Below are 25328 nucleotides of genomic sequence, written 5' to 3' on the forward strand. Positions count from 1 at the left end.
TCAACCCTCGACAGAGTTATCAAGAATGCTATAATATCTCATACCCAACTTCCTTCCCACTTTTAAATAAAGACCATCGGGGAACTCTCCGTACGTTTTCTTCGCATAGCACCTATCATCCACTTTAAAACATATATCCACCCCCTGTACTCTTATAATCGTTGAGCGGCTTGCATATACGTCGGCCATTTGGACAGGCTTATGATCAGGTGTAAAAAGCGTCATAAAACAGGCTCCGGCATCGTTTGCCTCGGGATAAGGGTATCGAAAATCGATGGACATGTTTAAACTTAAAATGTTTATTATAAGAAGGTCGAAGGTGGGGTTTATGCAAGAATTTATACGTGGAATTTATTTGGTAATAACTTGGTTACAAGTTTTATATAAATAGTCCACTTTCACAATGGGTGGTTATGAACTACTTATATATTTTATACTTAGCGTATAACCAAGGTTTTGTCAAAATATATAAAGATATAAAATGCTTTAAAGTTTAATTATTATTATTTTTAACTTTAGAAGTTGATAAATATAATTAAGTTTTAAATTTAATTATTAATATAATAAACTTCCTAATTTGATAATAATAGGCATGTGAACAGGTATAATTTATTAAAATAATTTGCGTTAAGGTTTTAAACTTTATATTTAATAGTTTTATAAGGAATATATAAGTAAAATACGGGTATTATTTATAAATGGGCAAATATGCAAATGGGTTAATTATATGTGGGGCGACGAAGTTTAAAAACACGTAATAAGGATTGTAATTCAAGTTTTTTAACATTTGCTTATAATCATATATACTAACATTTATAATATTTATATATAATATATAGGGGCATAAAACTTTTAAAAAGGTTTTATTCGGTATATTAGTCTCATTATATAATAGTTACCACTTTAAATAATAGAATAAAAAGTTAATAATATAAACTGCCTTTTTGGCTAATAAGTTTATTAATTGGGGCTAGGGGCACTTTATTCTTTACCGAAATTTAAATTATTTCTATATATATAAATACCGTTATTTTAAATTCTAGGGTTTATTTTCAAGCGCGGGCTCCATTTGTTAAACCTCGGTTTAATAAATGGCTTTATATATACATGTTAATTGGAATAAAAATAACTTTGGGTTATATTTAATAATAATTTATCGATTTTCGTCGCGTGTAAATGTTATTTTACCTATTCGGCGATCGATAATCCGCTTTAGTAAAACCTGTTAAAATAAACCCGTTACGCATTAAATTTATTAATTAATAAATAATAACCAATTGCTTACTTTTAAATTTTAACAGCTAAGTTAATCGAATTAAAATATGACCGGGTTTAATTTACATGTAGGAATTAATTTTATGTACGTTTTAAACATTTTTATTTTAATTAAATTATTGCTTTACCTCTAAATATAAATTAAAGATTTTATACGGGGTGGGTAATATTACCAAATGTGAAGTGAATATATGCTGTAACAATAAAATATATAATATAAATTAATTTATATTTTTATTCAAGTTATAAATGTAACGGCTTTACACTTTTACGATTTTTAATAAGATTGAAATTAAAATATAAGTAATTGGACGGTCGTTAAAAATAAATATATATGTCCGGGAATATTTTTAATATTTCAAATATTAGCCATTTTATTTCTATATATAAATTATATTTATTATTATTATTAATAAATTTAAATTTATACTTACGTATATTTAAAGTATTATTTATTAATAAAGCACTTAATTTCACTAATACAACTACTAATATTATATAAATTTAAAATAAACTCAATGAAAATATTATTTATATACTGAACAGCCCGAAATTTAGTTTTAAATATAATATTTATATTTTACTTTTACTATTTTTAATTAATTTAACATTTGTAATTAAAAAGTATAACTTACCTTTTATAAATAAAATATACGCACAGTATAATTTCCGTTACCGGCTATAATAATTAAGCGAATAATTTACAATTAAAACAGGCGCGATTATTTCGGCCGATTAAATTAATTAAATAGTATATGGTTAAAAAGTATATAAAGCGCGCGTTTTACTTTATAATACAAGAGTGTTTAATTTAAATATTAAAATTATATTATATCATTAAATATAAAGGGGTAGGCCCACGGCCCTGTAATTGTAAAATACCCAAATAAAATTGTTATTTATGCTAAAAAAGAAAAAGAAAAAGACCGTTGCATGTTCGCGCCAAAGGGGTGTTTATATAGGGGGAAATTACGTACATTCCCGTCGTCTTAACACGTTATATAATACGTGCATATAATATAAATCCGTAATTTTAAAGCTCATCTTTAAATCGGAGCTCCACTAATTAAACCGCGTGGCCGCGGCTTAATTCGTGACTTTGTTTATACCTTTCGTTCCAAAGCTTATCCGTAAGCGCGAGCTCCATTAATTAAGCCGTGGTTTAATTCGTGGCTTTATTTATACCTGTGGATCCAACCAAAAATTATTTTGGTTTAAATATAAGGATAATTTGTCGATTTTCGTCGCAAATGGAGGGGATTTCGCCATTTTAAATAATTTACTCCGCAATAATACCGTAACGGCGTATAATATAAATAATTTAATATATAATTAAAAATAAAAATTAGCAGGGTTTTTATTTAAAATTTAAAAACTTAATATAAGCTTTATTTATTCGCAAATGAAAATTAGCCCTTTCTAAACCGCAAATAATATTAATATTTACCCTTTATTTTACTTTAACCGTTTAAAACCTATTAAAATTAATATGTAAAGGATTGTAAAAATAAAACCAACATTTATATATAAATATATTTATTAATAAATAACGAAACTTACTATTTTTAATTCGTGGGGCGATATAACAGCGTATTTATGGTATAAATTAAATTAAAAAAATTATTATTGCTTTAAACTTTTCGTTATATGGACGAAATTATATATACACCATATTTAAATATTCCTTTTTATATATATGTTTTTAAAATTAAATTAATTAAATTTTAAATAGCTTTAATTTCGCCACCGGTTTAAACCACGGTTTAATTATTATTAATATCTTTCCAAAATTATATAAATAAATTAAAATATTAATGAATCCAATATTCTATTATAAGTTTATTTTTTTAATTACCATACGTTTTTTAAATATATAAAGATTATCCAAAATTCCCCCGCGATTTTTTTATTACAGTTAAATTAACTATATACACCGCGTCTTTTATAATATAATAAATGTTATATTATCTGCAAAAACGGATTACGGTAGAAGTCTAATATTATAAACTATATTTATTATTTGGAATAACGCGATTATTATTTAAAACATTCCATTAAATAACTTAACGGAAAAATAATTTCGTAATATATACCGGTGTTCCGCCGTTAACCTGGAATTAATCGATTTATTTATAATAAATATTAATATAAATATTTCCGGTCAATTATTTATATTAACCGTTTATAACACGGTGTCACGAATTCGTGCTATATGCACGTATTATATACTGTGTTAAAACGACGGGAATACACGTAACCCTCCATTATATAAACATTCTTCCAACACGAATAAATAACGGTTTTATATTTCTACCTTTTAATTTCAATAATAATTCCATTTGGAAACCTAATAATTATAAGGCCGTTAGTTTACCCCTTTATATTTATTAAAATTTGTTTCCTTTTTTCGATTATTTATAAATTTACCACAAATAATTAAAAACACCGCCCTAATAACGGGGATCGCCTTCCACAAAATATGGTGGATAATTAATAAATTACAAAAGAAAATCCAATTTTTTCAATTAAATATTTTACTGGCGTTAACCGCGGCCGAAGCCCTTTAAACCGCATTACCGCCTCGACGAAAACCTTTTTGAAAAAACTTATTATACGACGATTTACCGGTAGTATTTATAATTTAACGTTACGTTATAAAATATAAATTCCGGCGAAATGCGGATTTTATCGTTAACCATCGAAATTTGTTAACAGGAGCCTATTTTATAAGGCTACCTTGTACCCAAAATAAATAAACAAATAAGATAGATAAAACGTATGCACGTATAAAAGTTTAAATATTAGGTTTTTTTTACAATAAAGCAAATAAAATAAATAAGTAATATAATTTAATGGTATAACTCGTATAATAATAAATATAATAATTATATAAAATGTATAAGTTCGGTTCCCGCTATTATTGCATTTTTTTATAAATGTAATAAATGTAATAAATAATTTAAATAAACGGTTCTAACCAGCCCTGCGTGGCCACAACTAATCACGTGGTTTTACCCCGCATTTCCGGCAATCCGGATTAAAAATATTATACCACGAAATCGGTACACGTATTTAATTCCAATACTTGATATGAAAATTAACGAACGATTATAAAAATAATTCATTATGCGATTAATTATATAAATAATATAAATTTTTATTATCCGTTAATAAACGGTTATTTACCATTTTACGGTTTAATTACTCCTACAAATAATTTCCAATTTTAAAATTTCAAGACTATTTCGTAACCTTTTTTAAAAATTATAAATCCGGAATAGTTTATTCGATTTTATAACGAGAAACGATTTTGTTTATCGATTATACCACGAATTTATTTCCAATTAATCCCATTAATATATTAACTAATAACCTTATCCGAAATTTATATAACGGTATGATTATTTATACTATATTATTTCGACGCATTTGTTAAAAGCCATTTTTAATTTTTATTACCTATATTATTTTACCTTTAACCAACGATTTTACCTTTAATTATAATAATATTATTACAAATTTTATATTATTTAATAGTTTTTTTACAATTTATTTAACAATATTTTTTATTCGATTTTAAACCCAACCATTACGGAAATAACCGAAACAAAATACAAAATGGCCGTTTTCGATAAATTTCCCATAATTTAACTTACTGGTACCTAAAATTATTTTATTTGGGCTATTTATACCAAAGCCGCCCTAAAGTATAAAAGCCTGGGAAATATAATTGGAAATAATACCGATAATTATTAACAGGAGCCGATTTTATAAGGCTACCTTATACCCAAAATAAATAAATAAATAAAATAAATAAATAAAACATATATGTTACGATCAAGGTATCGGGGTAACCTGTTCTTATGGTAAAGTACGGTGGGTTAAAGCAATTAAACGTTTTAATTGGGAATTGGGTATTTTTAATAATTGGGGTAAAATTATAATCGGTTTTAAATAAATATTAAAATTAATTAAAGTTTAATTGCTGTTAAACAATTTTAAAATCGAATTTATTTACATAATAATAAACGTGTTTTATATAGGTTATATTCCGAATATGATTTTTTTTAATTTGTTTAATTTATAATTCCCAATCGAGGTTTTACAAATTACCCAAAATTACTTTTTAATGGTTATATAATATTACGTAATCTAACTTTTATATAATTTTATTTTTTGCCGGTCGGTGTTTTTTTAATTAAATATTGTTCGAAAGGGTGTAATTCCACCTGGCTTTTTTGGTACCGGTCCAATTATCTGGTCGTAATATTAGGTTCTTTTTCCTTTTGGCCAAATGTTTTTGGTTTTAAATAATTTATATTCCTTTGATTTTTATTTTTGGTCTTTGGTTTTTTTTGTTAATTTTTTTACGCTATATTTAACCGAATTAATCAATCGAAATCGAATCGGTTTTCGATAAAATATCGCCACGTTTTTTTTACTTTTTTCCTTTTTTCTTTGTGGATATATTTTTTTATTTTTATTATAAATTTCGCGGTATAATACGTTATACCGTTTCGCCGCAGGGTTTTTTCGTTATATTAAATATTTTCGTATTAACCGTTTTGGTTATAATATATTAAATATTTCGAATATTTAATAATATAATATTGGTTAATAATATTTAAAATTCGATATTGAAATAAAGATTTTGGAGGAAAATATTTTGGCGAAATAATAAAAAATTTAAAAAAAATAATTAAAATTTTTCCGTTTGTAAAAATAAAAGAAATTGTGGTTTAAAAAATAATACAAACCGTGTTTTGCGGTATTAATAATTTGAAAAAATTGGATTGTATGGAACGTAAAAAGGTAAAATAAAAAAAACGCCGCCGATTAGCCGAAATCTTTTTTAAAATATTTTTAAAAATATTTTTTTCGGATTTTAATTTTGTTTGGAATTTAATTTTTCTAATAAATTTTTTAAATTATTTTTTATTAAATAAAATAAATATTTTTGCGCAATATTTGGTTGGTGAATTATTTTATTCGCGTATTTTGGTTTGTGGTATATATTAATTATTTTTCCCTAAATTTGTTTAATAATACGGTTTCGAATTTTGGTCGGTTTTTAATTTTTGGAAATGGTAAATAATACTTTTTTAAATTGTTCTTTTTTTGGTTAATTTATTCGTAAATCTAACTTTTAATAATATTGGCGGAATGGTTTTTGGTAATTTTAAAAATGGTTAAAAAAATTTAAAATTTCTTTTTATATTTATAATTTTTTTATTTAATAAGGTATTTTATTTTGCCGTCGTTACGTTTATGGTCGAATATCTGTTTTATTTCGTAGGCTTTTTATAGGTCGATTTCAATTATTTTTTATATAATAATACCTTGTAATGCTAATTTTAATAATAATATATGGAATGTTGGATAAATTTTTATAATGTTTGGTAACGATAATCGGTAATTAATATCGTTAATTCTTTTATTAATTTTCAAAATTTAATTTGCTGTTTAATCGTTGTATTTTAATATTACGTCGAATAAAGTAAACGTTATTTCCTTTTTTAAAAATTGGTTTTTTTATCCGATATTAATTGGCGTATTTTATAATTTTCTTTCGTACGAAATTTAATTTTTATTAAAGTTTTTTATATAATTATCGTAATTCGTTTATTTATTTATTGGCCCGTGGTGCCGTAATGGTTATTTTGGGTTTTCCATACGTTATAAAATTAAATCCGTAATTGGCGTAAAACGGGGTTATTTTAATATTTTCGTTTTTTAAATTATTATAGGCGAATTATATTGTGGATACTAATCGTATTTGATTATTTTATTTATAGTTTACGTAATATTTCAAATATTATTCGAATATTTGGTTGGTTCGTTTTATTTATCCGTTTATTTGGGGGTAAAATATTATTAATAATTTGTAATTAATTTTTAACTATTCCATTAATAATTTCCAAAATTTTAATGTAAAAGATTTATTTTTATCGGTAAAAATATTTTTTAATAATCCGTAACTATTATTAATTACTCGTAGGAATATATAGGCGATTTTTTCGGTTTTGCTACTTTTTTTATATAATAGAAAATAGGCATATTTGGTAAATTTATCCATTATAATTAATATATTATTATATTTGGTTCGTATAAATGGTTTTTTTAAAAATAATAATTTAAGGATAAAATTTATAATAATAATTTGCCAAATTTTATTAAAAGTTGGTAATAGTTATAAAAATTTATAAAGTTTATATTTTGCGAATTTGTTTTTAACGCAAAATTTGCAATTTGTAATAATTTTTCGTACTTTTTATCGTATTTTTTTAAAATTATAATGTTATTTTAACCGTTTCCATATTTTGAAAAATTTTTAATATCCGTGGGTTTTATTTTCGTGGATTTTCCGTATTTCTTTTAGTGTAATTATTATATTTATTACTATAAAATTCCGGTATATTGGTAAAAGGTTTCCGTTTTCGTTTATTATAAAAATAACGCGTATTTTCTTTGGTATAATATTTTCGTGGTTTAATTTTCGGTTAAAAACGTCGGCCCTGCCGTTTTTTGTTTTTTTTTCGGTAAATAATCCTAAAATGGAATTCTAATAAAAGTTTTAACCATTTAATTTATCGTTTATTTAACATTTTATTAATAGTAAAATAAGTTAGGTTCTTATAATTTGTATAAATTTACACCTCGTGTTTAATTCCGGATAATTAGGGTTTCCATTTTTCGAATAGTCGAATAATAATTATTAACTTTTTATCGTATATTTAATAATTAAATTTTGGTTTATATAATTTTTGTAAAGAAAAGGCGTAAAAATGCAACCTTTTTTTTTATTTCGCTGGTGAAATTATCCTCTAATCGCGTAATTAAATACGTCGGTTTTAATTTCGAAAAATTTCGTTAAATTTGGTATTTTAAAAACTGGTTTCTATATTAGTACGCTTTATAATTATTTAAAAAGTTTATTATATTTATTCCGTTTATTGGAAATTTAATTTTTTTTTAATTACATTGGTCAATAAGGTGGCGATTACGCCGTATTTTTGAATAAATCTTTTGTAAAAATTTACAAATCCGAAAAGAATTCGAACGTTTTTTACATTTTACAATTAAAACTATTTTTTTATTCTTTGGATTTTTAATTTTTCCATCCTAATTTTTCCAAAAACGATAATATATTTTGAAAACTTAATTTATTTATTATAAAAAAAACATTTTTCCGGTTTAATAAAATATTTAACGTATTATAATTTTCGTAAAGCCGTGTAAACGTCTTTTTTATATTTTTCCAATATTTTGGAAAAAATAAAAATATCGTCCAGGTAAATAACGACGAAAATATTTAAACGTTTTTTAAAAACGTAATTAATTATAATCTGGAAAATTATTAGGGCGTTGGTAAAATCGAAAAATATTATTAAATATTTGTAATATTTTCGTTTAATACGAAACGCGGTTTTTTATTTTTCGCTTTTTTTTATACGGATTAAATTATATATTTTTTTAAAATTTAATATCGTAAATTATTATATTTGGTAAAATATATTTTAAAATTTTTTTATTAATGGGAATGGATAATAATTTTTAATAATAATATTGTTTAATTATTTATAATTTACGTATCATCGTAATTTTCCGGTTTTATTGATACGAAAAAAATTGGATATTCCGTTGGTAATATTAATAATTTAACATATCTTTTTTCAAAATCTTTTGCGAAATATTCGTTTAATATTTTTATTTATATTGGATTTAAACCGTATATTTTATGGAATTTTGGTTAAACTTTTTTTAAATGGTATTTCATGGTCGAACAAATTATATTCGGGTAATTTTATTTCGAATTTTTAATTAAATAATCGTGTATAAATTTGGTATTTTTTGGAATTTTACCGTTTTTGGTTTATTCGTTTATATTTGGTATTATAGTATTGGATCGGTTTTAATTTGTAAATAATCGTTTTTTTTCCAACATTGGTTTCGGGTTTGGTCGTCCTTTGCGTAGGTACGCCATTTATTTTATTTGGTTTATCCGTATTTTATATTTTTTATATAAACTTTTATATATTGTAAATTGTTTATTAATTAAATTTTTTTTCTATTAGATTTGGCCGGTTATCCAATTTATTTTGGGGTTATTTTTTTTAAACCAAAAAGTTTTTAAAATTATATTTTTGTCCCTTATTTCCGTAATATTTAAAATAATTTAATTTTTTCGTCCGTAATTTTTTATCCAAAAATATATAGTTTTTATTTCGATAATACCGTTTCCGTATAAAATTGCTTTTTTTCCACGGTTTATAATTAATATAATTTTCTTTTATTACCAAAATATTCGTCGTTCCGTTACAATTTTTAATAATATATAATTATTTTATATTTTATTATGGAAAAATGCTCGTATAAATTTTTTATCGAATCGTATATTAAAAAATATATATTTGTATTTTATTACCGTGTTTTACGTAACGTTTAGGGTTTTTTATTCTATTTTTATTTTCACCGTTCGGTGTTTTATACCGTTTGGCTGTTTAATTTTTTAATTTGCTGGATTCGCGTCGGGGGTTTTTATTTTTTTTATTTTTGGGTGTAAAATTATTTTTTATTTTAATTTTGTCGAATAAATATTTGGTTGGTGCAGGTATTTTACGTACGTTTATAGGCCTTTATTTGTTTTTTATTTTCGAATTTTATATAATTTTGGTTATAAATGCAAATATTTGGTATTATTATTTTCGTACGTGTTAATTTTATATTTTAATTAATATATGGATCTTATATATATTGCGGGTGTATTTATATTATAAAGAAATTAATTAATTATAATATATTATAGGGTATTTACTATATAGCGTAAAAAAATTACTGGTTCGTTCCGTAATTTAATTTTAATTTTTTAATTAGGTAATTTTTTAATTATATAAATTTCGTTAATTTTTATAATTAATCGCCGTCGAGGGAAAAAATTATGGTAAATCTTTTTGTTTAAATAAATTCCGTAATTATTTCGGAAATATTCGGCCCAAAAAACACGTGGGTGTTCCGAATATTTAGTATTAAATATTGGATGGTGCCCAAACGTAAAATCCGGGTTTTTTAAAAATTTTTACTTTTATTACACCGGATTATATTTTAAAAATTGGATTAATTAATCGTTTTGGTATAAATTAATCTATTTTTTAACGTATCTATAAAAATCATCAATTTTTTCCACGTTATAACGGTTTAAAATTAATTTTTTTTCGTCGTTTAAATTTTTTTTAAAACGTTATTAAAAACATTTCCGTTAAAAATTGGTTGGTTATTTTAATACGGTGGGTTTATTTTAATTATTCCGTATTAAATTTTTTTAAAGCGTTTAAACTTGTAAATTCGGATAATATAATATTTTATCGGTGTAAATTGGTTAATGGCCTTATTTCCGTGGGTATTCGGTTTTCTATTACCAATATTTAAATTTTTTGGTTTTTAAAAATGTTATTTTACGTCCATTTTAAAACTATTATGGATTACATAATTATCGTCGTAATAAATGGTCCAATTTATTAAATTATATTGGTTAAATTATACCTGTTGGTAATTTATAACGTTGAAATTTCGTATTTTTTCGGATTTACCCCTAAAATCGAAAATAAAATCGGGGATATTATTTTAATTTTTAAAGCAATTTTTGGTAATATATTTTATTTTATTATATTTTAAATATTTACCATTTTTAGGGTTCTTACGAGGTTTTTTATATTATATTGCGTTAAAATTTATAAATCCGCTATACGTCCCATATAAAATATTATATTAACGAGGCGGTTTGGGGTGTTAATATTTGCGTCCGATATTGGTTTATCGCAAAATTAATCCCTATATATTGCGTTTTTCGCCTCGTTCCAATATTTTTTCGTATTATCGATTATTAATTTAACTATTAATTTTACGTATTTAATTAAAATATTGGGTTATTTTATTTTAATAAATTCGTTTTTAATTTTCTTTTTAAATTCCGTATAAAAACGTGCCATTAGGGTTTTGGGGTCCTATAATAATTTGGCGGTAATTTGTTAAAATTTATTGGTATATTTAAATATTAATTTAGTTTGGGTAAAATGCATTAATTTACGTTTAACCGTGCGTTCTTCGTTTAAATTACCAAATATTTTTTTAAAATATCTTTCGAAATTATCGTAATCGTCGAAAATACGGTTAATTTTAATTTTACGGTTTTTTTTTTATAGTCCAAATAATTTCGTAATATAAATTTAAACCAGGCGAACGCGTCGTTTTTGAAAAATAAAATTACGTAGGCAATTTTATTTACATTATTATCGAAATTATCCTCGTTAAAATGTAAATAAGCCCGGGCTTCCGTAAAAAACTTTTATAAAATATTTATAATGCCGTTAAAAAACGTAAATAAAAGATATTTAATATTATTTTTATTAATTCGGTTAATTTATTTGGTTATCCGTTTTTAAGATTATCGATTTTCGGTTTAAAATATCGCAATTATTTAACGTAAAATGTTAACGTTGGCCGGAACGTTAATGGTAAAAGAGGTTTAAAGGGTGGTTTTATTGGAAGATATTATTTCGGCGGTATTATTCAATATATTTTAAAATAAAATATTGAACAAAAATAATTAAAATATTACGATTAAAATATTAGGGTAACCTATTTTTATAATAAAATATAATGGGTTAAAATAATTAAACGTTTAATTGGAAATTAGGTATTTTTAACGATTGGGGTAAAATTATAATCGGTTTTAAATAAATATTAAAATTAATTAAAATTTAATTGTTGTTAAACAATCCTAAAATCGAATTTATTTACATGGTAATAAATGCGTTTTATATAAACTATAGTCCCGATCGCAATATGTTTAATATATCCCATAACCAATATATTATTCGTTTTGCTATATTTAATATGTAATATATTAATTATATTTTTTTGGCGATTACGTAATGTCACGTATCCTTTCCCTTATGTAATCCGGTTTCCGCCGGTCGGTGATTTTTTTGGATAAATGTCGTTAGAAGGGGTGTAACCCCACCTGGCCTCTTTGGTACCGGCCCAATTTGTCTGGTCGTAACACCGGACCGATATTTATATATATATCGTTTTATCGTGCCTCGAATTAGTGGTAAATTTGTACGTTTTCGAAATATTTTAAGACATTTTATATAAAATTATCGTAATTTATTTATTTAACTAATATTATATAACCGTGGCCCTTTTTTTACGGTTTTTTACGGATAAAATGTTTTTATTTCTCCTTCGTTTTTTTTTTATTTTTTATTTCCGTCCACCGTCGTTACCGGTTTTGGCCTAATATTTATATATAATTGGGACGGAAACGGGTCGGTGACCGCGCGTTTAACCAATTCGACGTATAAAATCGGATAAGTATTTTCCGGTACGTTTAACGTAATTATTAATGGCGTAAATACCGTAATTATTATATATTTTTTATAAATGTAATCGAATTTACGGTACGGGTGGTTATTACGGATATTACGGAAATTAAAATATATTTCGTCGTTTATTTTAAATATTTTTATTAGGCGTTAAAATAAATTTACCCCAATTCTTTATTATTATTATATATATATTATAATAATTTGGATAATATTTATATTTCGGCGTAAATATTTAATAAAATGGGTTTTACGCCTTTTTAAATTCGTAAAAAAAACGGGCAACGGAAATTACCGGAACGGAATCGCCTCGATATGAAACCTTAATAATAATTTATTTAAATTAACACCCGTAACCGATAAATTTTTATTATTCAAAATTAATTGGGCTGCGTTTAAATGTTCGGGCCAATTTTTTTAATCGGACGCCACGTAGATTTGTAAATAATATTACATTTTTTAATTCGCTCGTTTTATATTACCGTCGATTTCGGGGTAATATATTATAAAATAAAATTGTTTAATTTTTATTTACTTATATAATTTTGTCCAAAATTCGCCCACCCAATTTAACCCTTTATTTAAAATAATTTGGTTAAAAAAACCCCGGAATCGTTATTATACCATTTCAAATTTTATAGCGTAATTTTCTATTTTTATTAAATATATTATTTTTAATTATATATATTGGGATAAATTAGCGGTTATAATAATTAAATACCGGGGGTTGGTTTCGTCGTATTTAAATAAATTTATTATAAAATTTATAAAAATTTATTTTTAATATTTAACCGGCGTTGGTAAAAATTGTACTAATTTTTATCAAAAACGTTCGGAAAATTTTAATTTTCGGTATATATTATAATTACGGACGAATTATTTTATATATTATAATATTCCGTTTTAATAATAATTCCGTGTTAAGACGGCGAAAATATTATTCCGGTTTATATAATTTATAATGGGAAATTTATAAATCTTTTTAAAAATAATAATAATTAAAAAATTTTAATTTAATAATTATAAACGTTTTCGGTATAAAAATATATTTAACGTATTAATTGCGTAACTTATAATTTACGTTTTTATTTTGGTTTTTGGGGGGAAACGTTACGCGTTATTATCAACCGTTTTTAAACGTATATAATATATATAATTTTTCCGCAGCGTTTTTTACCAAAAAACGGCTAAATGCGGTTATAAAGACGGAATAATGGATAATATATTAATTTAGGCCCGAGGGTTGGTTTAATTTGGTGTTAATATTATTACCGGGTGGAAAAAATATAATACGGTGGTTAATTTTGGTTTATAATATTTATTCTGCTTTTTTTAAATAAACGAGTCGGAAATTATTGTTAATCGCCCGAAACGGAAACGGAAATGATAATAAAATTTGGCAAATATTTTTACCCACCGTATTTATCTTTTAAATATTCTTTTTAATTCAAAAAAATATCTTAATATTTTATAATTTGTTAAAATTAAAAACGGTTAACGGATATTTTATAATTCCGCGTTTTAAATTTTTAAATATATTATTACCGTTAAAAATTTCTTATCGTGGATTATATAATTTTTTGCGTTGGGGATAATTTTACCGAATAAAAAATTATTAATTTTTATAATCCGTCCGTTTGCTTTTGGGATAATTAATTATTTAAAACCGAATTAAAATAATCCGTTTTAATTTTAGTTTTTATTACGTTATCCTATTAAACGAAAATTAAAAATTTGGAAAAAACCCTTTTTTAATTTTTTGAATACGTTATTAATTTTTGGAATCCAACGGAAAAATATCCCTTATTTTATTAATAATAATAGTAATTCGGTTAAAACGGAATAACTTTAAATAAAATTTCGGTAAAAATTGGCGAATTTTAAAAATTTTTGCAAACCTTTCAACCAAATAAGTATCTTTTATTTCCGTATTATTCGGATTTTTTCCGGATCCGTTTAAATCCTTTTTTTTATTTTAATAATAAATTTTAAATATTTTACCTTTTTTACCGCAAATACGTTTTTTTAAAATCCAAATTTACTTCGGCGTTATTTAATTCTTAAAAAATTAAAGAAATATTCCGCCAATAATCGTTTTTTTAAATTTAACGAATAAATTAATATATCGTCCAAATACGTCGACGTAAAATCGTCCAAAATAATATTTGATATTCCGTTAACGTAACGTTAAAAAATTACGGGCGTTCCGGTTAAATTAAAAAAATAAACCAACCCTCCGAAAAACCCAGACCGTGTCCAAAACGCCGTTAAATATTTATTGTTTTTTATTATTTTTATTTTGTAAAAAACGGCGCGTACGTCCATTTTCGTAAATTATTTGGTTTTTGCCATAAAACGGATTATTTTTTTAATTAATAATAACGGGTAATGGTTTTATATTATAATATTATTAAATATCCGGTAATTAACGTAAAAATGACATTTTTCCGACGTTTTGCGGATTATTAATATTAATACCACCGCCAAAAAAGAATTTGTTCGGATTTAATTTTTATTTATTGTATCTATTGATAATTTCTGTAATTTTAACAATTGGTTTTTAAATATATAGTATACATATTCCCAAAATAATACCGGAATACGTTTTTGGTCGTTTTTCCGTAATTGGATATAAGAATTAAATTATTTTTTATATAAAAAAAATTCGGATATTTTAATTTAATCGAACAGGTTTTCGAAACCGGCCAATTTTTTAAATAATTCGGTCGATTCGGGGTTATTTATAATAATAATATTTATTTTTAAGATTTGGGCCATTTTACGTAAAAAAATTATTATAAATTCCATTTATCCGGGGGTATTTCGTTTTATTCTTTTATAAACCGTTAAAAATACGTTGTTAATAATTACGGTGGATTTATTTTAAATCCGTCGCGCCGATAATTCGCGGACCAATACTCCTTTTATTACCCCGATATAAAATTTATTATAATTAATTTCGAAAAGTATCCTTTTATATATTATTTAGGAAATATTTAATATTACGTTCCGGATTAAATCCAAAATAATATAAAATAATATTAACGTTATTTATTTATTTATGTTTATTTTGTATTTTGCAATTTTCCGTATTATGGGGGACGTGTAATTTAATATAATATTTAATTAACGCGGGGTGGGTAACGGAAATTAATTAACCCGTAACCGAACCGCGTAATATTTGTAATTTAAATTTATTTATATATTGATAAATTGTAAATTATTTAAAAAAACAGGAATAAAAAATGTAAACCACTTATAATTTGGTGATTCTTTTTTTCGCCGCCGTTAACTATTATTTTTACCGTTTATACGGTTTTTTTTTAAATTATCCGGTTTAAATTTTTAATTAAATTTTATATTAAAAATTATTTATTTTTTTATTAAAAACTTTTAAATAATATTGTGGTAACCGTTTTATTTGGACGTAATACCGTTACGAATTTATAATCCGTTATTTGGTAAATGGTATTTCCGTAATAAAAATACGCCTTTAATTTACGCCGCCGTTAATAATTTTTTTATAAGATTTAAAAAACGTATTATTTTATTTTACCCCCTGTCGTCGTTAGGGCCGGAAAACGTCCATACCGGCGTTTATTTTTGGGCAAATTATACCTATTTATACCCAAAATATTAACACCTATTATTAAAATATTTCCATCGTTTGTAAATTTCGAAATCGTGGTTATTTAAATGCGGTATTAATTATACCGTTTTGTTAAATTAAAGTTTTTTAATTTTGGGCCATTTGGCAATAAATTACCACCGCGTTAAAATATATATTATTTAGGGTATTTCGTTTTACGTATAATTTTTTAATTTTGGAGCGAAATCTTAAAACGTAAAAGATTTATCCGTATTTTATCCGACCAAAAAAACCCGTCCGCCGTTATTAAAAAAGTTTTGAAAATTATAATAAATTGGACGAAAAATTGGTTTGGTTTTATTTTTAATAATTCGAATTTGGCAAAAATTTGGGCACGTTTATAAAAATTATTATATATACGTTTTAAATATTTTAAAAAATCGATATAATTATAAATTCCATTTTTACCGCCGATTTTATAATAAAAATTAACAATTTTTTAAACGGTAAATTTTAAATTTGCCCAAAATTATTCGTATTAATTTTCGTAATTACCGATAAAATTAGCGTTTTATTATAATTTATATTTTATAATATAACGTTAAACCGTAAATAATATTGGTAAACCGTCGTACGATAAAGGGTTTCGAAACAATTTCCGTCGAAACGGTAACGCGGTTTGGAGGATTTCGACCGCGGTTAACGTTATTAAAACGTTTAATTAAAAAAATTGGATTTTGTTTTGTAATTTATATTTTATCCGCTATATTTTTTGGAGGGTAATTCCCGTTATTGGGGCGGTGTTTTTAATTATTAATAATAAATTTATAAATAATCGAAAAAAAAAACGAATTTTAATAAATATAAAAAGGTAGGTTAACGGCCCTGTAATTGTTGGATTTTTAATTGGAATTATTATTAAAATTAAAGGGTAAAGGTATAAAACCGTTATTTGTTCGCGTTAGGAGGGTGTTTATATAAGGGAGGGTTACGTGTATTTCCATCGTTTTAACACGTTATATAATACGTGTATTTAGCACGAATCCGTTACATTTTTAAAAAAATTATTTACACGAATTAAATATAATAACATATTAATTATAATGGATAAATTTACCAAATATACCTATTTCCTATTATATAAAAAAAATAATAACACCGAAAAAATCGCCTATATATTTTTACGAATAATTATTAATAATTACAAATTACCCAAAAATATTATTACCGATAAAAATAAATCTTTTACATCGAAATTTTGGAAATCGTTAATAAATTAATCAAAAATTAATTACAAATTATTAATATATTTCACCCCCAAATAAACGGATAAAAAAACGAACCAACCAAATATTCGAACAATATTTATTATATTACGTAAATTATAAATAAAACGAGTAAATATAATTATTACCCATAATAATTTAATTAGCCTATAATAATTTAAAAAACGAAAATACCAAAATAACCCCGTTTTACGCTAATTACGGATTTAATTATATGATATATCGAAAACCTAAAACGATTATTACGGCACCACGAGCCGATAAATGAATAAACGAATTACGGTAATTATATAAAAAACTACAGCAAAAATTAAAATTCGTACGGAAAAAAATAATATAATACGCCAATTAATATCGGATAAAAGGATTATTGATTAAAAAAAATAATATTCACCTTATTCGATATAATATTAAAATATAACGACCAAATAACAAATTAAATTTTAAAAGATTCGGATTTTTTAAAGTTAATAAAAAGATTAGCGATATTAATTACCAGTTATTATTACCAAATATTATAAAAATTTATCCAACATTTTATATATTATTATTGGAATTAGCATTATACGGTACCAATATACGAAAAATTATTAAAATCGACGTATAAAAAATTTACGAAATAAAACGAATATTCGACCATAAACGTAATCATGGTAAAATAAAATATTTTATTAAATAAAAAAATTATAAATACGAAAAAAATATTTGGAAACCTTTTAACCACCTTTAAAATTACCAGGAATTATTCCGCTAATATTACCGAAAATTAAAATTGCGAATAAATTAATTAAAAAAAAACGATTCAAAAACACACCACTTATTATTTTTAAAAATTAAGTTTACAAAAACCCAATTTTATAAATTAACGCCCAATACCAAAAACCAATTTGTAATATTAATATAATCCAAAAAACGCAGCTCCTAAACCAAACCTAATTCGAATAAACCATTGAAAAGTAATTCGTCGACCTTTAAACAATTTTTTTCCGTAATATTTTTTACCGATAATTTAATAATTAAATAAATAATTTTAACCTCGTTACGAAATTGGAAAAAACGTTTTTATTTGCGTAATTTTAATAACCAATCAAATTATTCGGACGATTTTCGCTGTAAACGTGCAATTTTTTATTACACACGGAAAATATCGTTTTTAATTTCGGATTTTTGCAGTTCTAATTTTCTTTTAATTTAATCGATCCATTAAAAAAACAGGTTAAATTACGAAATAAATTTTACACGCGAAAAGAAAACCACGTATAATTGGTAATAAAAATGGAAATAACGTCGTATTTCCAACCAAAATAAATATATTTATTATATTGAAAATTCGATAAAATTATACGATACGAATGGCCACGGACTTTATAAAAAGAATACGGTATAATTTCGAAATTTTCGAAAATAATGGTTTTAACCCAATTTTTGCAACGAACGAAAAACGCGGAAATCGGGCGGATAAATTACAACCGTTTTTTAATTCGAAACAATATCGCGGTTAATAGGAGAAAATAAAAAGAATTTAAAAAAAAAATTTAGGGGAAAAAAGTTTATTTATTCGGCCACGGGGTTTAATTTTGGGAAGAAAAATTTAATATTACGACCAAAATCGATACCGATATAATTAGGTAAAAATGGGAGAATATCGGGAATTTAAATAAAATTACCGAAATTTACAAACCAAAAATAAAAAAATGGGAGTACGAAACTATATAATAATGGAATAAAAAACCCTAATTCGATTATTGGGATAAAAATAACCACGATTATTGCCAAAAGAATAATTAACCCAGCAGTAATTACCCCAGGGTAGTTATAATTATTAATAAAAAAACGATTACGTTTGGAATATAATTTATATAAAACACGTTTATTATTATATAAATAAACTCGATTTTAGGATTATTTAATAATAATTTAATTTTAAATAATTTTAATATTTATTTGAGAACGATTATTATTTTACCCCAATTATTAAAAATACCCAATTACCCAATTAGACGTTTAGTTGATTTAACCCACTGTATTTTATTATAAGAACAGGTTACCCCGATACTTTAATCGTAACACATATAAGGATTTTTTATAATTATAAACCGATTTTTTATTTTTACGGTTTTTAATAAAAACCGTATTATTCAAACGGGTAACTTAATTAAAAATACCAATACTTTATACAATATTAATATATAAAAAATAAAGCGGAAATTATGATTTAATTGTAACGAATAATTTATCGTTAAAATTATTTCTAATCACGATTACATTTATAATACGGCGGGGTTTTTACATAGTATATTAATGGAAAAAAACAAAAAAGAAAATACCGGTGCAAATTTACCACGGAAACATTAAAATTATTATAATTATTTAATAAACTGAAAAAATGTTAAAAGGGTTTATTTCTTTCTAAACATTTTGATAATTATATTATTTATTTTATGATTAAATATAATACGATAAAATCAAACGGCGATATAATAATAAATACAGGTAAAAAAACGTAAAAAAAACAGGCGTAAACCTAGTTAAAACCAAAAAGAATATTAACGCCGAACGAAAAAATAAACCGCGTACAACGGAAAATAACAGCGAAATTACGCGAAAATAAAAAGTTGTTAATCCAAAAAAGAAAATAATAAAAAGAAATCAGCAGAAAAAAAACGGATACGTGGAAAAAATAAATAAAGTGAAAATTTTATTAGCGATTATAATAATAAATAAAAAATATAAAAATAAAAAAAACAACGGACGGATAAATAAAGAAACTTATTTATTATTAAACCGTAAGCGGAATAGTAAGAAAAACCGCGTTTTAAATTAACCTAAAATATATTTAATTGTAACCGCGGATTAAAAACAAAATAAAAACAAAATGAAAATGAAATAAAAGAAGTTTATACAAAAGAAACACGCGAAAAAACGGGTTGGAAACACAAATTACGGTTTTAACCAATATTATGGGAACGATAATTTAAATAATTGGGCGAAAACGGTTAATATAATATCGAGGTAAAAACAAATAAGGCGGAACCGCGGGGCGCGATATTTTACATCCGGACCGACCCGCCCCGACGAAAACGGGCGTTTAAAAAAGCTATATAACGAATTTGTGCTAGATAAATATATTATATAGCGTGTTAAAACGACGGGAATATATGTAATTTGTTTTATATAAATACCTTTTCAACGCGAATAATAATAATCTTGTACCTTTATTTTTTATTTTTAATGATAATTTTATTTTGGAATTTAATAATTACGAGGCCGTTGGTTTACCCCTTTAAATTTAGGTTTTAAAATAATATATAACACCTGCTTTAGCCGCTTTCGCCCCTTTCTTCCCACCCCGCCGCCGGTATAATTTAGTATTACGCGTATATTTACTAATATTTAAATAATAATATTTAACCTGCGGGGCTAAATTATATAAGTTTTCAATTACCGTTATTTAAATAATAAAAAAATACCGCTTATATAAGCGGGCTTCTTAGGTCTAAAAATTAAATATAAATTTTCAATTCTTAAAATATAATTTATAACTTTAATATATAATATTATCTCCGCTTTATTATTACTATTACTACTATTATTACTATTATTATTATTATTATTATTATTATTATTATTATTATTATTATTATTATTATTATTATTATTATTATTATTATTATTATTATTATTATTATTAGGTATATAATTTACGTTATTTGAATTTTCGTTTTTAAAAATAATAAGGTTATTTAATAATATAAGTAGCTCTTTATTATGGCCTTTTTTTAATTTAAACATTTAATTATATTTTTATATAATAAAGTTTACTAGGGAGAATAATTATTAAAAATAAAAATATTTATTAAAATTTACAAGTAAAAATAAATAAATAAAAGCTTTATTTTTATTTTAGTTTAATAAGAGTCGCCTATATTTCTTAAATATTTAATTATTTTAATTATTTTAATTAATTATTTATAATTTCAAGAGTATATCATTTCGAGATTTTAATAAAAATAAATTAAAATAAAATTAAAAAATTTAATTTAAACGTGTGTTAAATTATAAAAAGCAAATTATATTTAATATATAAATATTATATTAGCAGAATAAAATATTTATAAATTATTAATATTATTTATTAATATAATATACTTTATTTTTTATAATAAATAAGTTTTAACTTTATAACTTTAGCCCCTTTTATTTTTAAGAAAAATATTTAAATTAACATGGCTTTAAATAAATATAATTATTGCTTATAAAATTAAAGCCGTTAAAATAATAATATGTAATTTTAAAAGCTTACGTTTAATTATTTACAGCATAATAAGTTGCGGCAAAACCGCACAAACTTGTTACACGTAACTTACTTATATATTTAGTAATGTAAAGCGTAAAGGAGGGTTAAAAGCTCACTTTAAATTATTAAATTACAAATTTATTTCCATTAAAAAGGTACTTTTAAAGGGGGTTTTTTAAGTTTAAAAACAGCAAAATATTATTAAATTTTAAAGATTAATTTATAATCTCAATAATTATATTAACAATATTTCTTTGGATTGAAATATATGAATACTCATACCTTATAATTATTATAACTTTTTGTTTAATTTTATTTAATATTTTAGCCTTGATTATCAAAATAATTAAAATAAAGGCGGCGGCGGTGGCGGCAAATTTAAAAATATAAGTAAATATGCAAGTGGGTTAATTACCTGTATGGCCACGTGATCATAAAACACGTACTCGACGTTTTAACCCATTTTTGTGGGATTGTAAATAATTACAAATAAATAGTTACCATAAAGAAAAATACCGTTAGTTGTATTAGATTGTTTTTACTAATCACCGCAATTATACATTTCTTATTAACACCGGGTTTAGGACCTGTTAACACATAGGGTCTTTTCGCTAATTAATTAAGCAAAGAGTACTTAATGAATATGAGACGCGCGTGCGCGATTTTGCGTTTGCCACCCAAAGATTTATGTAAGCGTGTCACGTGGCGCTTTACGTTCTCCCTAGCCTCTTTAGAGCTCGCCTTCACCTTTATCAAAATTCAAGTATTTCTACCTGGGTTTGTATACTAGATTACTGGTCTATTGAAGTTTCAACAGCCCCTTGGGTCAAGGAATTTTTTCATGACACAAGAAATTGACGAGCGTGTATTCTTTTTCCTTCTACTTCAATGACCGAGATAATCGAGTGCTCGTATGTGGTCTGCGACAGTCATGTTATCCCCTGGCAAAACGGCTTGATAGGATTGTTACCAGCTTGTCGGAGGTTGCTAGGTGGGGAAACTATATTGAAGCTGTGCTAACAGCTCTCAGCTATGAATGCTTACCAGGGAAAAGGTCATACACCCAGTCGCAGCCTTCATGCAAGTGCATGCAAAGCACTGTCACATGCTCATCGAAAGTAAATAATGGATCACAGAACGTAAATCTTAAAACCGTATTGGGAGCCGCACGGGAAACAAAATAAGGGGACCCTGAAGCAGCAACCATCCTACCGAATATGTCAGGTACTCACAGCATGGAAGCAGGAATGTCTCGGCAAACAAGATCGTGAACGGCGCAAGCCAGTGGCAGTCTCTGAATATATCTCACTGCATAGCTGCACCTAGCTTTTAGACTGGTACGATGTGCATTGAACTTCATGCAGCGAAATAACATTAGTTGTAGAAAACAATCAACAAACAACATCACGCTTGGGTAGCCCTAAGCTTGACGGCAAGCTTCAAGACTTTAAATCCCGAAGGTTTTCCTCTCCCACATTTCCACCCTCTAGATTTGCTCCCTTCTTTTCCAAAATTCTCTCTGCTGAGTTATTTGATGGTGAGAAACAGTTCGTGTCTTTATAAGGGCAAATCATCCGACTTGCCAAGGCTCGAAATGAAAGGGTTCACTGGAGTAATTTTGGTTGCCGGCGTCGCTTTTGGCCTGCCGCAACCACCTCTACCTCCTGGGGGAACCGGCTTTATCGGGAACTACCAGTGTGCTCAGGACAACTGCTTCCGGGCTGTGCTTGCGACCAATGTCAACCCAAGGGAGCAGGTCAGACGAAAGAGAGAGTGTAGCTTGCTACTGAACACTACTGTGCTTGGGACTCCGACTTCGTAAGTAAAAATTGAAAGCTACTGATGTAACACATCAGAGATATTCTCATTCGCTAACAAGTAGTCTTGTCGTTGTTCTCGTATAGTATTGTTACACAAACATGCCGAGCTACGACTTACACTGAGACTGTCCAAGTCACCGTCTACCAGCCCACCACGACGAGTGTCAAGATTGGGCAGACCACCACTGCTACAAGCGACTATTCTCCGAATGCCAGGGAGAACAATCTGGCCGCCTCGGGAATGGCAGCACTGACCAAACATGCTCCTGTACTGGCGAAAATTGTCCAAAATGAGCGCGACAGGGGTACGCACTGCTCACGGTGTCTAGCAGAACAGCAGCAAGCGAGCAGCGGCGACACTCTCGACAAACGCCAGCTCTTGCCTACTTGCACCTTATGCTCCACGCAGCCCGCTTTTATAGTGCCGCAGACGAGCATACAGACCGTCACTCAGAGAGCGGTAGGGCCGAATGTTACGGTCATCCTACCGACTAGCACGACACAGCCGACCACGACGCAGCAGGTACCTGGAATAAGCACCAGCACCAGGGTAAGTCTTGTATATCGGCAATGAGTATCCTCTAAACAAAGGATATGGGTTTTGTTACCAGTTTCAGCAACTTGTTCTAACTATGAACGCATATATAGATACCTTCCGTCACCGTCACAACAACGTTTACCACGACTCACTCGTACCTGACAGAGACACATACTAGTACGGTGGCGCCTCCATCCTTGGGTGTGCCTGTTCCGGTCCCAATACCTACCATCCCCATTCCATTGCCAACGATCCCAGTTCCGATCCCTACTATATCTACACCTACCATCCCGATACCAACCCAAACTAGTGGTGAAACATCGACAGTACACGTGACTACAACCCAAACCGTGACTCCGAGTAAGTTATAATGATTTATATTGTCAGCTGTAACAGTAGCGGACTTTGTTTGTAGTAACCGCCGGTACTTCGTGCACATTGGTACCTTGGGTCTGAAAACGAAACAAAAAAAACTGACTTGACACGCCACAAGGCCCCTCGAGCTCCCCGACAACCCCTACTTCCAGCCCTTCAACCATCACTCAAACCGTCACGGCTCCGCAGACGAGTACGACTAAGTCCTTTCCAGTCCCGACCGACACTCCATCCATGCCGTCAAACACACCAACACCCCAACCCACCCCGCCGCCGGCCGACAAGGGCGACGAGTTCGCCCTGCTGGTGATCCCGGGCTACGCGACTGGGCTCTGTGCAAAACCCGAAGACTACGTGTCGGCGTGCGAGTGCTACGGCGTGCGGCCGCAGGTGTCGACCAGGCCGCCGCTGCAGGCGGTAAGCACCTACTGGATTTACAACACCATAACTACTACCGCCACCTTCACGATTCCGGGGGTGCCATGTCGGTGGAAGAGGGAGGTTTGCGTCCCGTTTGCTACTGAGACAATTACGTTGATAAGACGATGAGATTTGCTTTTCCTTATAGTCGGGTATAGGGTTGAAGAGGAGGGACAGTGAGAGATTTAGGTGGAGAGGAGCGAGATGGAGAATTGATGGTAATTATGGGGATTGAGCGGAAAGACAGGCTGATTCACTGGTCAGCGTCACCATGGGGATGGTTTATTTCCTTGGGAATGGCCGAATTGCAGTGCTTTGTGACCTTGCTCACAGCTCCCGGGAAC

General features: G+C 26.7%; 2 protein-coding genes across 2 annotated transcripts; one reads left to right on the forward strand and one right to left on the reverse strand.

The window, feature by feature from the left end:
* PgNI_02823 (uncharacterized protein) lies at nucleotides 1–225 on the reverse strand (the record flags this gene model as incomplete). The annotated part of the gene is made up of 1 exon (XM_031122880.1): nucleotides 1–225. One exon carries the CDS (start codon nucleotides 223–225, stop codon nucleotides 1–3), a length of 225 nt encoding a protein of 74 aa, XP_030984464.1.
* Nucleotides 226–23425: 23200 nt separating this feature from the next.
* On the forward strand, nucleotides 23426–25113 carry PgNI_02824 (uncharacterized protein; the record flags this gene model as incomplete). Its single annotated transcript, XM_031122881.1, has 4 exons — nucleotides 23426–23649; nucleotides 23736–24201; nucleotides 24300–24549; nucleotides 24683–25113. The coding sequence occupies 4 exons, from the start codon at nucleotides 23426–23428 to the stop codon at nucleotides 25111–25113; spliced, it is 1371 nt and encodes a 456-aa protein (XP_030984463.1).
* Nucleotides 25114–25328: the final 215 nt, after the last annotated feature.

Source organism: Pyricularia grisea (genome assembly GCF_004355905.1).
Source record: "Pyricularia grisea strain NI907 chromosome Unknown Pyricularia_grisea_NI907_Scaffold_2, whole genome shotgun sequence".
NCBI classification, from domain to species: Eukaryota; Fungi; Ascomycota; class Sordariomycetes; order Magnaporthales; family Pyriculariaceae; genus Pyricularia; species Pyricularia grisea.